Below are 17,439 nucleotides of genomic sequence, written 5' to 3' on the forward strand. Positions count from 1 at the left end.
CCCGAGTCCGTCAATAAAGCGTGTTCCTAACCCATCCCGAGTGTGTTGTCTTGTGTGCCGCCCAGACCTCACGGGGTAACGCAGAGTCGTTACACAAGTATATGTGGATAAACATTTACATTTGGATGTGTACAAACACACAGACACACACATGCTTGAATGTCAAACACACCTCAGCAGTGACGGTCAGTGTGAGGGTAACCGAGTGGACACACACACAAGACAATGTGCTCCAGGGCCGCGTTGATGTCCCAAACTTGGTATCTCTCATTCTCACACAGAAATATGCACATAGACAAACACGGACAGTTAGAATGTGCGCGCACACAGATCCTCTCCCCGAGTACGCACTCAGCCCTCCCACGGTATGTAAATCTCTGGCCACAGCTCCCATTAATCTAGATGAGACCACAGAGTGGTAGGGAGAGGCTTTCATCCCCTTTTCCCTGGGGGGCTAATGCACAGCCGAGGCTCCACAGAAGGACAGATTACACTTTCCAAAGAGGGCGACGACTCTCTGAGGTCATAAAATATGTACTTAAGAACGCCCTCGGTGGGCTGTGGTCGTGCCGCTGGGACAAGGAGAGCGCTACATGCAAACCCTGCTGTTTTCCTTACAGAGCTGATAAAAGACACAAGATATCGTCTGGTATTTCGACTATTCAAAAACTGTGATGGAGCTCAACGCCTGCCTCTCAGCAAAGTGGTGCTTTGTGAAGAAATCCTCTCCAGTTAATAAACTTGGACAAATATTTACAACATTAATATAATTTTCAAGATTACTTCCTGCATCAAATATTTCTGGAAGCACCTACAGACATATCAATATTGTCAGGGCATAAAAGTTTACACACAGACAGGGCGGGAGCACTGGCATGAAGAACAGAGGTTTGGTGATGTTTTACTCTTTATATTGATTCTCTGAACACTGAATTATGCTCATCGAACAAAACCACTCTACAGCAGCACTAGTACTTACAATTTGTAATACCAAAATGCTTTTTCACTGATGCTGGATTATTTTTGGGTTCTTTCCATTTCAACTCCAACTCGTTTTTTTCGGCACTCTGTTTTAAATTGATCAAAGATTGACTTTCTAATAGGCAGAATGTTTGGAAAATGAAATGCTACTCTCCCTTTTCAAATCTTGATGAATTATGAATTCCCAGAGTGATTTGAGTTTATGTTTCCTTTTGCTTGATGCTGTCCTGTGTGTTCCAGTGGGACGTGCAGATCGTGTGCATGCACTGCATTACCTGTCTCCCTGCTGCAGGGCGAGGTGTAATATTATCACCAGACAGTACTGGGTGGCCCTGGGTCCTTTGTAATCACACAGCTGGAGGCCCGGTGATTCACACAGCAGAGTCGGCCAGTTCGACAGATGACAACACAGAGAGGGAAGGTTGTATAGCAGAAGATTCTCCACCTCCTCAACATCTGGGGGATGAGCAAGGCAAAAGAAGAGAAACAGAAAGGATAAGGGTTTAATAGTCAATGCTTGAAACAAGAACAGGAGAACGTTAGAGAGAGAGAGACAAGAGAGGAAATAGTTAAGGATATGGATGAGTGAAAGAGATGGATGGAACAAAGTAAAACACATCAGGAGAGGCCCTGAGGCCTCATTTACAAAGGATCATTACTCACCCATTTTGTGTTTACGACTACAACAAGCCAAAGCTGTTTCTGAATAAATTATCTCGGGGTGAAAATTAGTGGAGTTACTCAGATTTCACACTTACAACATTCTTTAAAAAGCTACATCATGTAATATAGCAAAGTTAAAGAATGTTAATTTCCATAAATGAGGTCCCTAAAGGATAGGAAGACTGGAGTGAGGTGTGGTACGAAGAGGAACACTGCAACTGCAAGGGAGAGGTGGATAATGCTGAGGAGGGCTTTCCACCTCTTCATCGAATGGACGACTGAAAGACTGGAGGAGAAAGAAAATGATACTTGTAAATAAACAATACTGCATGAAATGGTAAGAGAGGGAAAAGACAAAAGAGACAAAAGGGAGGGTAAAGCCCAGCAGGGAATTCAGATTTTTTTTCTGAAACAGCTATAAGAGTAGGACTATCTGCACCGAGACATTGCCTCCATCTCTGGGTGGTCTTTAGGGAGCTGGAGAGAGAGAGGAAAATGAGATGCAGCATATAAAGAGGAGAAAGAGAACAATGCAGAAAGAGACGAGGAAACAGAAAACAGGACTATTGAAACATGGCACAGAAAAGAGAGGAAATGCAATGCAGCCTCTGAAAGGTCTGGAGAAGGGGAAAAAAAGGTAATTTTAACCTTTAATCGAGGTGTGAGGGAGGAAAAAAAAACATATGCAGTATATGAGGGAATTGCAAGAGAGCAGGGGCAGAGCAAAGAAAAGAATGACAAAAAGGGAGATGTCAGACAGGGATAGAGGTCACTGATGCATGACCACACAGAGGCTATAAAGCCACAGCGAGGTCTGCAGGGACAGAGACTACCAATCAATCAGAGAGGGAAGCAAAATGAAGAAGGGAATGGGGTTTTGAAGAAATACAGAAAGAGAAGGAGAGATAAATATGAACGGGAACCGAAAGGGTAAGTGGCCAAGGCTGCAGACCCAGACAGAGAGCACTGTGGTCGAGAGGGACAGCTGGGAAGGAAGAGCACGAAATAAATGGCATTGTTTAGAAAGCACAGAAAATATGAAGAAAAAGGGACACCAGGCACCAATGAAGTCGTCACCTCCAGGGAACTGGGGAGAGAAGGAGGATGAGAAGGGAAACATCAGATGGAAGAAGACAACAAACGGTCCAACAAAGCAGGCTGCAGTGAGATTGTGGGACAGAGAAGAAACATTTGAGCAATTATTCAATTGTCAGACACGTGCAAAAGTAGAAATGACACACGAAACAAATCACAATTAAATCGGAAACATTGCAGTTATTCAATCAACAAAACACACAATCCGAACTCTGAAAGAGAGGGTGTGGACAGAACAAGATGGCGAGGAGAAGCGGCAAAAAATCCAATCTGTTTAATAAGAAAAATGAGAGGCTGAAAATGAAACAAACAGATAAGGGTGATGAAAGGGAACAAACAGGAGTCTAGCTCCGCAGAAGCCATTATTCAAAGCCACAAGCGCAAACAAACACACACGCGGCACGCATACTAACACACACACACCTTCACACTTGCTCAAACAACTCTTACATCTCATTACTTAAAAGAAATATTTGACTCAACTCAGGTCTCAATGTCACATCATGTCTCTGGGGAACAACGGCAGTTTCCAACAAAACACGTCTTATATTTCATTTTAGGGGACGCTACGGTAAAAGGGATCAGAAGGGGCACAGCACTGGAGTTTAGCTTTTGTTTTTCCTCACTGACCGCTTCACTTCACCTCAAGTTACCTTTCCCTAATATCATTTACTTCAGTGAAACATAATCAGAGGCAATCCCCCTGTAATTGGAGGTGTTATATGTGTGGTCACAAACGGCATCTGCATTTTAATCAACAGCAACTAACAACCGGCAAGCAAACACTGTTCAGTGTTTAATCCAAGGCCATTTCACACATTCAACATGTTTACAGTAAACACATCTGAGTGCCTTCCTTTAAGTCTAGCTGGAGCTCATCTTTAGTGTCTATGACACTAAAGCCTCTCTGGCCTTCAAAGTGTAAGGCTTAATTAAATGAGTAATTATTAAAAATCTAATTTAAGAGAACAGGCATCTTTATTAGAGGGGAGACTCTTGTTTAATGTTATTGATGTTTAAAGTCAACACACAGGGTGAGAGAGAGAGAGAGAGAAAGAGAGAGCGAGATAGAGAGAGAGAGAGAGAGAGAGAGCATACAACACAGATAAACTGGACTTAAACTGGAATGTCATTTGAAAATGTTCACCTTAAACTCTCAATTTGTTTGTTGTTTAGTTTGGTTTATTAAATAAATGCCGCTTGATTTAGTTTGTTGAATATCCCTTTGGTCTGTGCATTTACTAGAGCCGGGGGACAAATTTGGAGAAAAATAACTTTAAAGTCAGCTGAGACCTTACTTCAAGACACAAATCTCCAAAGTGGTAGTGCTTCCTTCGCTTCGTGTCATAAACAGCATCCTGACATCACCTCTCACTGTCAGTATGGGAGTTCAGACTGTCACACCAAAACAATTACAAGCAACTCTGTTGAGTGGCAATTATAAAGAAACTTGTTAAGATCTGCAGCCGCCAGACTCCGCCCCGTGGAGCAGAACCCGCATGCCTTGAATGTTTTTGTCTGACGTTGCAGAGAATCTGACCCGATGAGAGGATTTAAGAATATTTACCATCACCTGCTTATGTAGGTAGGTCAGTGGCATCAGTGTTGTGTTGAGTCTGTTTCACAACCAGGTAAAATGTCCTTGTAGGACTTAAATAACAATGATGTCATCCATTTGAAACGGTAATTAAAAGTGTTTCCGCAGGTTTTTATAGGAGTCCAATGGGATTGGAACTTTTTATTAGATAATAAAATTTAAGATAAAACTAGTGAAAGAAAATAAAAGATTTGGACAACTGAACACACCTGACCTTCTTTACACAACAAACAGATCTTTTCAACAGTCTCAGACGACCAGCCGCAGACAACATTGCTTGGAAACAGGAACAGGGTTAAACTGGCACTTCATGTCGCTCTGTGAGTGTGAGTGTGTGTGTGAGTGTGAATGTGAGTGTGTGTGTGTGTGTTTGTGTATTTTCATACCATGCAGACAGGAGACAGAAGCAGGGTCGGACTGATAAAGCAGACATGTACTGAGTTTCTGTAGAAAACCGCAGCAAGACGTATTCAGATATGGGTGCCTGAAAGAATTGGAAAGAGGGAGGAACACAGAATCAGAGAAAATACACAAAAAATACGGAGAAAAAAAAAACAGTCAGAAGAGAGCAGAAAAATGGCAGCAATAATGGAAGAGTCTAAATCTACTATCTATCTAGACCAAATCTACCACACGTAAAGCCGTGAAGAGTGAACTGTGAGAGAGGATGTGCCTCGAATTAGTCTTTTCAAATATGAAACACAGGCAACGGCATGGTTCAGTTTCATTACAGCTCAGAGCAGCGGGGCCTCGAGCCTCGAGAGTCACATTTATGACCACACTAGCACACACACAGAAGCTCATATGCTTACATACGCAATCTAAACACACACACACAGCAGGCTTTGAAGCCGCAGATCTGTTGCTCTGAGACTGACGCACTGCTGAGAGGACTGGCTTATTGGAAAAAAGGAGACAGAGTGACTCAAAAATGACGGATGCCTCAGTCGAATTATCTGTCTCATTGTTCAATGTGCACCAACAGGGAATGATAATAAGAACTCAGCTTTATGAGCCACCATGGTTTAACACACAGACACACACAGAAACACACACACACTTTTAAATTGGTGTGTAGGTATGTGAGTGAGTCTGTGTGTCCTCAGGTTGTCCTGCTACACTTTACCTGTTTCCCGCACAGAGCAGCCCTTTGTGTTCCAGAGGCAGCCTGTAGAAACCAGAGGACGCTGGAGGGAAGAGGAGGTGTCGAGCAGAATAAAGGATGAGACAGTAAGAAATGAGGAAAGGGAGAAGCATGGTAATAAAAACACTATTTATACAACACCTTTCAAAACAAAAGTCGTTTTAACAGTAGAGACACCTGTCAATATTGTGCCAGAAATCTGCCACATGATTCCGCCTCAGTTCATGACGTAGCCCCAAACGGGGACATGCTAATTTAATGTTGGGTTTAAAGCTACACCCCCACACACACTATATTATTAAAAAAAACTCTGAGGGATCAGAGGGGAGAGCTCATCATTTGGCCACGTTGGAGGTAATGAGACAGCGGTCCTGTTTTAATTCTAGTGGGGGGGGGAAAAGCTATATGGTAAAGCTGTACTTAATGTCTTGGCTGTGTCAGTGGTGCAGTGGGAGAGAGAGTACCCCTCACTTATCAGAGGGAACATTATATTTCATAAAGCTCCTAACTCACTCTCTCGTGGACCTGTGCCAAGGTACTGCTCAGCCATATCAGCAGAACTGCTCTGAGCGTAAATATAAAGCTTAAGTTTCTGTTTTATGCCCCACACCGGCTCGAAATGATGCCCGAGGCGGCAACGCGTTTCTTGCCAATAATTGAGGCTCATCGTGCTGACTGCCAGCTTTGGACAGATTGCTTCGTTTTTGCCCTACAGTGATATGAAATTCCATCCAGTCAACAGTCAGGCAATTAGTCCCATCTTTGATGTGAGCAGAATCGACTATTAGTAAGGTTTTTATATTAGGGGCTGCTATTGAGCTCCGTTAAGACTGGCCTCCCTTTGTGTGCAAACTGTTTTTGGACTGCAGTGAAAATGCTTTTTTTTTTAAAATTTATATGGATTGAAGCTGAATATTTTGTGAGAAAAAAACTTGTTGTCAATTTTGTAAATAATTTAGAATGTGATGATCTACGTTATGAATGATGAAACTATTGGGTACAGCCCTGTACTGTTAGCATTGCTGTTTCTTTCAACTGCAAAACATTTGATTTTTGTTTTATGAACATTACCTGACAAAAAGAATCAGTGTTTCAAAGGGGAACAAAATCTGTGATGTGTTAAATAAATAATACTTAAATAAAGCGTATTGCTTTTTTGCTCTTTATTGGATTAGCTGGAAACTGATATTAATAGTATAATTGTTTCAGCATATTTAGTTAAGTTAGACATTAAATGCTTGAAATTAAATGCATTATTATAAGCAAGGTACTTCATTTGCAAATCTGCATTAAAGCAGCAGGCATGTTCAGAAATGTGTTTTTATTCCACCACCTCCAGCTTTACAGCGGTGTGGGGCGGTGCTGCATGTCACCAGCAGTAACAAGACATAAAAGCTGGGGCTACTTTAAAAACATGAGCTGTGGGCTCACCCTGTACCAGCCTCTCACTTCTTGATATCATAAATCTTCTTCTCATAGATTAGCAGAAATCTATCTTTACATTTTCAGTTTTCCACTGACAACCATCAGATAAAGACATTAAAAGAGAAACACTGTCCATTTTCTTAAAATACGGTCCATAAAGTCTTATTTTCATTAAGTGGCGTATTTACCAAATTCAGTGTGCAGGGAAAAAAACATGTCAAATTTGACATTGATTATGCCAAATATATTTTTAATGAAGGCAATATTTGTTGTATTACTCTAGAGGACTGTATGAAAACTCATGAAACAAAATTAATATTTCTCTGTTGTCAGTATTGCATTTATCTTTATCTAACATTAAATGAGTTCCGTTGTAGCTCGTCAGCAATGAGTTCATAATCTTTTTCTCTCACACACAATCTATATAATATTACAGGGATCGACAGTCTGGATTGACAGATAATGGGAAAGATTTTTCCATTTAAGGTAGAACAATCATAAGATGATAGATACCGACATCAGGATTGCCTCACCCAACCTGGCAACATGCCAGTTTGCTGCCATGAGAAGACAGGATGTGTGATACAAATCAAATCATGGGACACTTGTGTGATGTTGACTTAAGATTATAAAGTGTTCAGTGACTCACCAAGCTTATTTGCAAAGACAGGCATTACAGATGGAACCAGGGTGAACTGGAAGGACAGGATGGAGTAGAAGTACTGCAGTATATGAGCGTTGGGTGCGTGCTCAGACATCGTCTACACACACACACACACACACACAATGACCTCAACACAAACAGTTAATCGATTTCTAGCCTGAATAGAACCAACTTTAGAAAAACACAACATAATAAAACAATTACTAGCACGACGGCAGAGGTACTGATCGATTGGCTCAAATGTCCATGTTCACACGAAGCAAATGAAGACAGAGGCTGTGTGGCTGCGCGTGTTAATAGAGCTATTAAGAGAAACAGCCAGTGTGTGCTTTCAGATCTCACAATGACGATGGGTATCCAGACGGAGTCGCAGCAGTGCAGCAGACACTCACAAAGAGACTCCAGTGAGTCCTGAGCATTTCTGTGTTTAGATGGAGCTGTGAACGTGTTCTCCTTCATACCAGGCTCTGATGAACACTCCTCGGCCAACCTTGGACACACACACACATTAATGCAAACACAGCCACTCACATACATACAAAAATAACACAAGACATACTGGTAAACATGCGTACCAAGGATTTCACTAAATTCCCTTATCTACATTCCAACGAAAGCATTCTGCGGGTTAGCTGAAAACAAACAGTTTTGAGACTGGGCACTTAATTCAATACTATGGTTTAAGACACAAGTAACAAGAAAAACTAATCTTTTCACAAGGATATTCACTCTCACTCTTCCAGTGATGACATTTAACTCTCCGAACATGTGGCGCGACAATGTGCTGACCTGCAGGCAGCCTGGAAACAGACCAGGGACTGGAGCAGGAACCCTTCGGACCTGGAAGCCCGGCTGTTGGGGTCTGACTTCTTCAGACTCCTCTGGAGGATACCAGAGAAAGATGGGGGAAAAAAGAAAAGAAACAGGATGAGTGAGAGGAGGGAGATGTGGAGCATGAGCATGACCAATTTGATTAAATCATGTCAGATCACAAAGAAAGTGTTCCTCAAGGGAATCACTAAAGTTGGTGTTTAAAACAATACAACTTGATGTCCTTCTTCGTTCGGATGTCCCAATCCGAGTAATTCAATTTGCCAGTCTGATACTTCTGTTTTAATAGATAATACAGTTGCACAGTGCACAATTCAAGTACATTCAAATGATGAAATTCAATCCAATGTATATGCTTGACAATTAAGTATCTCTGCAAGGCATTAAAAATGCCTGCATCCAAGCAAATGTTTTCTTAATGAAACGAAATAAGCTCAAATATGTTTAAATGCCTCTTGACAATTCCACTTAGTGCAGCATTGTTATCAAACTAGAGTGGTGTAATAGCTTAGCTTTAACATTCACAGGCGCAACGAATAAAAATCATAATTCCGCTTAACGGAGCATTATAGTAAAACTAGTATACTCACAATAAACAACAGAAATGTTAATGACACTTAACTTAACACAGGAAAAAAAGAAAAAAAAAGCATTTGCAGTAAAACCTAAACAACAAAATCTCAAGGCACTCTTTTGAAATCAAGGAAGAGCAGTTCTTAAAGTGCTTTTATTGGAGCAGCTACATGAGCGCTCTCTCTCTCTCTCTCTCTCTCTCTCATTCAGTTATACTCTTCCTCTCAGCATCTCTGTCATGTTAGCGTTCAACCAGTTCCTCTTCTCTTCATCGACATTTGAGAATGCACTGAAGAGTCTCTCGCTGTCCACAAGGGGCACAGAGAAACTTTGCTGCAGTGGCAACCAGTGAGGGAAGATTGTGCAGCACTTGCCCTCCGGTGCTGGAGTGGATTTCTGACCTTGGGATGGTTTGCTCCTGAACAACTACTGATGAGGAGCTCACAGACCCCAGCCTCAATCTCTTCTAAGATCTCATTAAAGACCCTGCCGGGGCCGCTGCTTGCTGTGTGCCTTTTTCACAGGCTCTGCCTCTGGCATTTCACTGGAAGCCCTCCTTACCTCCCTCTACTTTACCTCTTGAATGAGAGTATCCTCAGCAAATCAATCTGGATATCTTCCAGACGAGCCTGTGATGAATGCTTTAAGTGTCTTAAAATCTTCGTTTTGTTAGTCATTGTGTCCGTGATGCTGCGCTGAGAAAGCAGACCCTTGAGTACAACCAGCTGAAGCATGCGCACCATGAAGCCATCGCATGGTAACCCCCATATCATCCACTGCCTTTTCAAAATATTTCTTACACTGTCCCTCAAAATGACATGGACCCTTTGCTTGTTTTTTTTCCCGGTGTTCATTTCCTCAATGTTCTGGTTTGCATGCTCTGCTGTATGTGACCCGCAAAAGTCATGAGCATGCAATATCTCCTGCTTTAAATCAACAGTGGAGTCAATCCAGTGTGCAGTGGGGCTAAGCAATGACACGGGGCAAGCATCAGAACTCCAAATGTCTGTGGGCGAAAACCTGTATTCCCTAAAACCGCGATGGGCTGGTCGTCGAAAAGTACGCATCCCATTATCCTCTCTGTAACCTTTTAAAAGTATCTACTGGTGTTAGCTGCTTGGGTGCAGTCTTTGCCTGAGTAACCTGAGTGAACTCACTGTATCCCATAATGTGGTTATTTAAATTTTTTGGTGTATCAAATCGGTAGAACTGAACACAGCTCCATTACTGTGTTACCATGCTTGCATTGCAGACATTACAAGTGGCTGTTGACTGCTTTTATTTTCCAATTTAAAATATTTACACACTGCAGACAATTTTGGCAAAGATACTACAATCGCCTCTAATTATAGACACCTGTGTGACAGCTTGTGTAAAGTAAAGGGTTCTTAATATAGCCAATACGATCATTTAAAAAGAAAAAAGAAAGATTGATAGGCATCCCTAATTACATGCATTCATTAATACATGTACCCTTTAAGTTGGGACATGAACACATTCAACCAGAAAATATCTTGCTGACAGTTGCATCACTGTCTCTGCTACATGCGTAATGCTCCAGTCTGAGACAGAAAGCTGCAATGAGTAACAGCTATAAAAAACAAACAGAAAAAGACATTCAGTCCTTCACAGAAGAATGAAATTCCTCTTGATCGAACCTGTCAATCACAGATGTACTGTTTGACACGTTGCTAGATAGCATCAAAAGCTGATATGTCAGTTGTGATAATCACAAAAATACTCTTGAGAGAATCCCCACAAGACAAAGTCTCAGACACACGGCACAGACTCTTCTCTTCACTGCCAGTTCTTGAATTGTGTATCCTTATTATATATTTGTGGATCAGACATAAAGAAAAACTAACTCACAGAGCTTCGACGACGGGCAGGAGAGGGGAGGGGCAGCTCTGAGAATCTGCTAGTGATAGCCTCAATCAATCCCTCTATCTTCCTGTACTGGACTGGTCTGGACTGGTGGTTCCGTCTAGAGGATTCAGAGTGACAGCAGTTTATACAAAGGAGTGTTAAGTAGGAGGGGACGGGGTAGGATGGAATTTCTGGGTAAGTGTGTGTCTGTATGCGTCGTTATGAGTGTAACTCGTGTGTGTTGAGTATCCTTGAAAAAACACCTCCATCACTACGAGGAAGCCTTTCCGTCTCTGAATGTGTGTGTGTTACTGTTTATCTGTGACATTGTGCAGGTGCACGCGCATACACGTGTGTACTGTACATGTGTGTGTTCATCTGTTGACTCAGTAAGTGACTATGTGAGTAACTGACTTGCAGTCCAACATAGAAAATGTCTGGAAGGACAATTTTTTGGACGAACAAACAATCATAATCTGAAGACAAAGTGTCCTTGACAGTGTGTGCCTCTTGTATGTGTCGACAGGATGTGTTTGTGTATACCTGAACAGGGCTGATGCAGCGTTGGCAGCCTGTGTGGCTACCAGCAGGCAGGAGTAGCAGACTCCACCTAACACAGCCTCTGAAACTGCCTCAAAACCTGAACCACTGGGGAACAGACGCTCGCTCGGGGGCTGCCTGTTCACAGATAAATAAGTGCCATTATTAAATGTAGCCTTGAAGCGGTTCCTGGAATACGCAGGGAAATGGGCTTCTATTAGGGCTTCACGATATGTTGTTTCATCATCGACATTGCAATGTTTATAGATCCAGCCTCTTAAATGTTGCTCTCAAAGTGCATCAGCCCAAAGCATTTCACTTACCAAATTTAAGGTGAAAAGGCCTCCGTATCGCAATATAAATCACAGAAAGAAAGAAAAATGACCATGTCAGCTTTTCCCAATAACATGCAGCGCTAGCATCTACGATAAATTCTACAGGAATCACTGTTGTAAGCAAATAATCAATTATCGAGACAACTACCAAATGAGATGGAACTGCGTGGATCCTGAATGGACCGGTGAATCTATGCCAAAAGTACAGAGAAGGGGAGCGGCCTTTCAGAATGGTTTGCTGATATGGGTTTTTGACATTTTGGCCCCAACAGTCTGTTCCTTTGCCTGGTCTGTCTGTCATTATTTGGCTTGCTGTACCAATAACAGCAGTCAGTGACTGTCACAACGAACTCACCCTCCCTCTCACTACCGTCCACAAAGACACTTGTTTTCTCCCTTTCAGGGCAGCGACACATAATAAACAAATAGTGCCGACCTATTGGCGTTACAAAGATCACCAGAGTATGTCTCTGCTCTATGATGGAGCACCACAGCAGCTGTGGACTGGCTCCCTGTTGCCACAACAGTAGTCACAAAGAACATCCTAAATAGCACATCAATGCACACAAAGGTGCACACAAACACACACATGGGTGCTTATCTATGGATACAAACGCACACGAAAACAGCCACAAACGAAGAAGCACTCACTTACACATATTCAATGGCCATCACACACACACACACACACACACACACACACACACACACACACACACACACACACACACACACACACACACACACACACACACACACACACACACACACACACACTTTAGCTTGTTCAGCTTTTAAGAGCTCTGGTCTGGCTACTTGTTTTACTGTTCCACTCAGCGTAAAGGACAAATTTCCCTTGCCATTTGAAATCTCTTATCCTCTGTATCATTGCCATGTGTCGGGGCGAACATTCCATTAAAATTATGTCAACCTTGCAGAAATATGACAAATTTTACTGGCTCGTGATATATTTTCATCTGTGAGCCAGCAGACACTTAATTCAAATATAATTAAACCTTCCAGTGCTCCATATTTAACACGCTTTACAGGAGGTCGCTGTTCTGTGTTTCGCGTGGTTCAGTGTATGTACGAACATGCAGTGGTGTAAAACATCATTAGCATAGGTGTCTTGTTTTGGTGATATTAAAACGCAAAAGTTTCATTATTAATTTGGTTATAAAGTAAAAACTTCTTAAATGCCACGAAATGGAAAACAGAAAGAAGAACAATGACATAACTCATAATCATGAAGTAATTATATCACAAAATATGATCAACTAGTAAGTTTTACAAAGTGTGTTCAAACTCCATCTCATTGCATGATAATTATGTCAAATCAATAACACATCTTTCTTCCGAGTTCAGTGGGCGATGGCATAAAGTTATGATAAATGAATAAACTAGAAATTGCTTCTTCAGTTGAAAGTAATTCCCAACGAAAGCTGTTTACTGTGAGGTCTGTGGATCATCGTGAAAAACCAGGACAAGGTTTTTGCCGTCATTTTTCAATCCTTCTCAGTGCGGCAGAGGTCTCGGCAGCAGATATCTCAAAACTTAAATAAATAAATAAACTCTCAACTGTTGTTTTTTTTGTGTTCAGCTGAACTGACCTTTCACAAACATGGGTTTAACAATACTTGCATTTGCAAGTTATCGAAAAGGGACCTTGAGTCGAAAATGTCAGCAAAGAAAAAGTGCTATTAGCTGCAGCTTTGTCTGTCTACCTGCGACGTGGACACTATTCAATGCAACCTTTGTGATCGGATTTCCTTTACATTTTTAACAATAAAAGTCCCCCATTGTTGTTGCTGATTACATTTCCTCTCTGCAGTATTAATATACTTGTCTTATTAAAGAATAGTCGTGAACAAAGCGCAGCAAATTTTTCAGTTAATTTCATATACAAACACAAACGCACGCGCGCACACACACACACACACACACACACACACACACACACACACACAGTCTCACCTTTCCAGTATCTCAGTAAGGAGCAGAAGACCTTGTTTCGGCACTTCAGAGTTGGTCAGCTGCAGAGCCTCCTTCAGACTGCGCACAATGGAGTCAATACCTAACACACAAACTCATTGTGACAAAGAAATACTCGACCTGGCCGACAGAAACATATCCATCTCATCTTCAGAAACTTATTTCCTGCATAAAAATGAGAGTGACATGCTCATAAATGGAACACATGTGCAAAGCATCATCACACCAACTAACACAAAATCCTGCATATCAAAAAAACAGTGGCAGTGGTACATCTTTCTAATTTACGGCGACACAGAATCTGCTGTAAAGACCTCATGTTGATACTAAGCTAGACTGGGAACCTAATAGCACAAGGGATGGTTACACCAGATATCCTGTGTACTGGTAAATTAGGTTTTTATTGCAAGTGCTTTTCAAACAACTTCTCATCACCTACTGTAAAGGCACACACTCATAGAAGATATGAAACACACACACACACACACACACACACACACTAGGGGTTTCAGAATTGAACAATACTGTAATTGAGATATTTGTTCTAATAAAACACATAGGTGTGAACTAGTAGCATATCTAGTTTTGTGCATTATGTCCACGAGACTGGGAGATCGGCTGACAGTTTCCTCCTAGCTGTTGGCTTTATTATGAATCATTACTAGCAAACATCACAATATTAAACGCGTGTTTTCTGTTTCAAAAAGTACAAGCGTCGGAAGATGGCAAATACTACTCACCCATCTTTGTAAGTGGTTACGTCTCCAGTCTGATCTGTACAGTACGTGGTCAGTTTACATGACGTAATGCTCGCGGTTATCTTTCATTTATTACGGTTGTTGTTGAATTATTCATGGTTCAGACTTTTGTGTATAAGCTGTCACATGACCTATATTTCCATCAATACATTTTCAGATGTTAACTGATATACCACGAAACTCTGAAGTCCTACAATGGCCCCTTTCACATAGAGATTCCTCAGTATTGTCGGAAGTGCTGTCTGACGCTGTTTTATGCAGAACAGCAATCTGTCTAAGTTCTCTTACCGTAGACCGAGTGACACTGGGAGAAGAAGAGTGGGTCCCCAGTCAGTAACATCAAACAGCTGTAGACCGACCACAGCAGCATCTCATTCTGACAGCTGGCCAGACGGTCGAACAGAAACTCTATGAGGGAGAAGAGCGATGGAAAGAAAAAGAGAACATGTGTGAGGGGGTAAATGACACAATGTTGCTACACTATTCACTACAATACTCTTGTGTAGCATCATCATACCATGGCGAAAACAGGGTGTAATGTTTTTCATGCAAATTTAGCGAATGCTAAACAAAAAAAGGATGTTTATATTGTTATTGAAAGCCTCATTTAGAAATGTTACAAATAAATCCACTGCAGTGCTGAAGGGAAACATATAAAAGCAGAGCAGAAAGCAACAAAGGCAAACAAGAAGAAAGCGATATACACAGAGTGACAGCTAGGGAAATAATAAAAAAGACAAAGAGAACGAGTCGAAATGGAACGTAGAGGACAGGAGATTAAATTATTTGTAGAAGACAAAGCCGAGAGGGCAACAGCTTGCATAGCTAGCATGTTTGTGTGTCTGTGTGTGCGTATCACCAGTTACGTCAGCCTTGATGAAGTGAGCACTGCACTGGGAATGAACCAGGATAGATGCAATACACCTTGCACTGGTCGCCTGCAACGTCTCATCACCACTCATCAGCAACTGGGAGAAAAACATTGTATGGGCTTTATTAGAATCCATCTAGCATTGAAAACAGTGTTCAGAGCTTTCATCTTGTAGATACATACATTACATGTCTGAGCATCTACAGTACACTGTCTATACTCTTAGTTTAGGTCATTTTAGTTTATGAATTTGTCAAAGGCTGTCAAATATCAGTACCATGACGCAACCGGTCAGCTTGCACACACTTGGAAATGATCATGTTTTTGTAGATTTGTCAAATTTACATGATTTCTGATCTATAAACTCCTTTAAGAATGTCGGTTTAGCATTGGGTGAGGCTTGATGTGCTGTATATAAAATAACAATAATGTACCAATAACAGCTACTAAACCATCCATTTTCTTGTTAGGTTTTTGTGAAGCACTGTTATGGTTGATTATCTTTGCAACTTTTTTTTTACCCTTCAAGTTCTCTGTAGTGTAATGCTGCATTCACCCAACTCAACGCAAAGCGAATTTTTCGCACGAGTGGATTAAATGTAAAGTCAATGCAAAGATGCAAGTGGGCGCCTCCGCCTGTCATCACTGACATCCTCTCGTCGTTGAATCGGAAACTCTGGAGGATAAGTTGATCGTAGTTTGTGGGCACCCGGGCTCTCATCAAGACGCAGTTCCTGGAGAAGTCGGTGAAATGTACCTAGCTGTGTACGGCTACGGATAATATTATGAACCCAAACACAAGGGAGTTTGTGGGACTTCCACAACATGTACAAAGCAGAAATATATTTTACATGGTGGATGGCGTAAATGATACCTATTCCCATGGAGATAAGCCACTTCTCCTCTGAAGCGAATGACCACTAATAGTCCGACGAATAAACTCACGCGAGTAAAGTGACACGAAAATTTGCTTTGCTTTTGGTGTGAATGTTAGGGTTTGATTTTTAGATCAACTCAACACACAATGGTTATCTACAAAAAAGAGTCATAACTGAGAAAATCTAACTAGATGTCCTCTACACATTGATTTCCCAGGCATGAAGCACACATCTTTGTCCAGGGTAAACCCTCCCTGAACCCCTATTCAAAGGGAAATTAATCCAGGATTAGAACTTCTTGTTATGATTATCGTCAGTGTCAGTATGTGGGTCTTGGGGGTGGGAGCAGGATGTTTAGACAGAGACCTTTTTCAGCATGAGAGGCAGAGGGCACTGGTCCGGGGACTGTTGCTCTTGGTCTTGGCTGAGGTCGTTGTCGGTATGGATGTTCTGGTTCTCATGGCTCATGATCTGATCGGTATTGCTGCTCATCAGAACTGACACGGTCCCTTTCAGCTGCAACAGCAACCACAGCAGGCCTAACAGACGAAAGACACAATACAGTTACTGATGACAAAGCACAGCATTCTGAACTTAGACACAAGTCCTAACACATCGATAACAAGATTTTGGACAAGATACATTTATGATGACAGGCATAACTCTTGCAATAATAAAAGTCAAGTCTGGGGAAAGGATCCACAAAAGGATATTATAACGAAGTCTTACTGTGCACAAATCAGAACACACAATGCAATAAACAGTTATATAATTAGCAATTACATATTTTCCTTTCCAGTCACTTGGGGACAAAGTACATAAACGCAAGAGATCATAAAAAGCACATTTTCTTTTCATGGAAAACTCTTGAACGCTGTGTTGATAATACAGCACTAAATACAAAAACAAAAACAATAATCCTGTTTAAGTCCTCCATGTTGCTGTTCTCACCAGGGCTGGGAAGGTTGAACCTATTAAGATTCAATCCATTCAAAATTACACAAACAACAGAAAAATCTGAACTGCGGCTCCTGTAAAAGCTGGAATAAACCAACCTTGCACCTCTATTCTAGGCCCACAATGCATCCCACCTCTCCAAAATTAATACAGTGATAAAACAACTTCAAATGTCTCGATAATAATGACTTTCCTTTTTAATAACGTCATCCTGGTTATCACCCACTGCACACGCTAACATTTTTTAATTAAATGAAAATTCCTACAAG

General features: G+C 41.5%; 1 protein-coding gene across 1 annotated transcript in view; it reads right to left on the bottom strand.

Moving 5' to 3' along the window:
• The window catches only part of mei1 (meiotic double-stranded break formation protein 1), a gene marked incomplete at both ends in the record, with an annotated part of 51,509 nt that overhangs the window by 22,798 nt on the left and 11,272 nt on the right, over positions 1-17,439 (bottom strand). Inside the window, 12 exons of the mRNA XM_079233549.1 lie at positions 1,257-1,437; positions 4,723-4,820; positions 5,463-5,523; positions 7,555-7,666; positions 7,912-8,059; positions 8,359-8,450; positions 10,843-10,957; positions 11,383-11,517; positions 13,689-13,788; positions 14,753-14,872; positions 15,324-15,432; positions 16,580-16,752. Coding sequence (XP_079089675.1) covers positions 1,257-1,437; positions 4,723-4,820; positions 5,463-5,523; positions 7,555-7,666; positions 7,912-8,059; positions 8,359-8,450; positions 10,843-10,957; positions 11,383-11,517; positions 13,689-13,788; positions 14,753-14,872; positions 15,324-15,432; positions 16,580-16,752 — 1,444 coding nt within the window. The remainder of the gene's footprint in view (positions 1-1,256; positions 1,438-4,722; positions 4,821-5,462; positions 5,524-7,554; positions 7,667-7,911; positions 8,060-8,358; positions 8,451-10,842; positions 10,958-11,382; positions 11,518-13,688; positions 13,789-14,752; positions 14,873-15,323; positions 15,433-16,579; positions 16,753-17,439) is intronic.

The sequence above is a fragment of the Taurulus bubalis genome (assembly GCF_910589615.1).
Source record: "Taurulus bubalis genome assembly, chromosome: 17".
NCBI classification, from domain to species: domain Eukaryota; kingdom Metazoa; phylum Chordata; class Actinopteri; order Perciformes; family Cottidae; genus Taurulus; species Taurulus bubalis.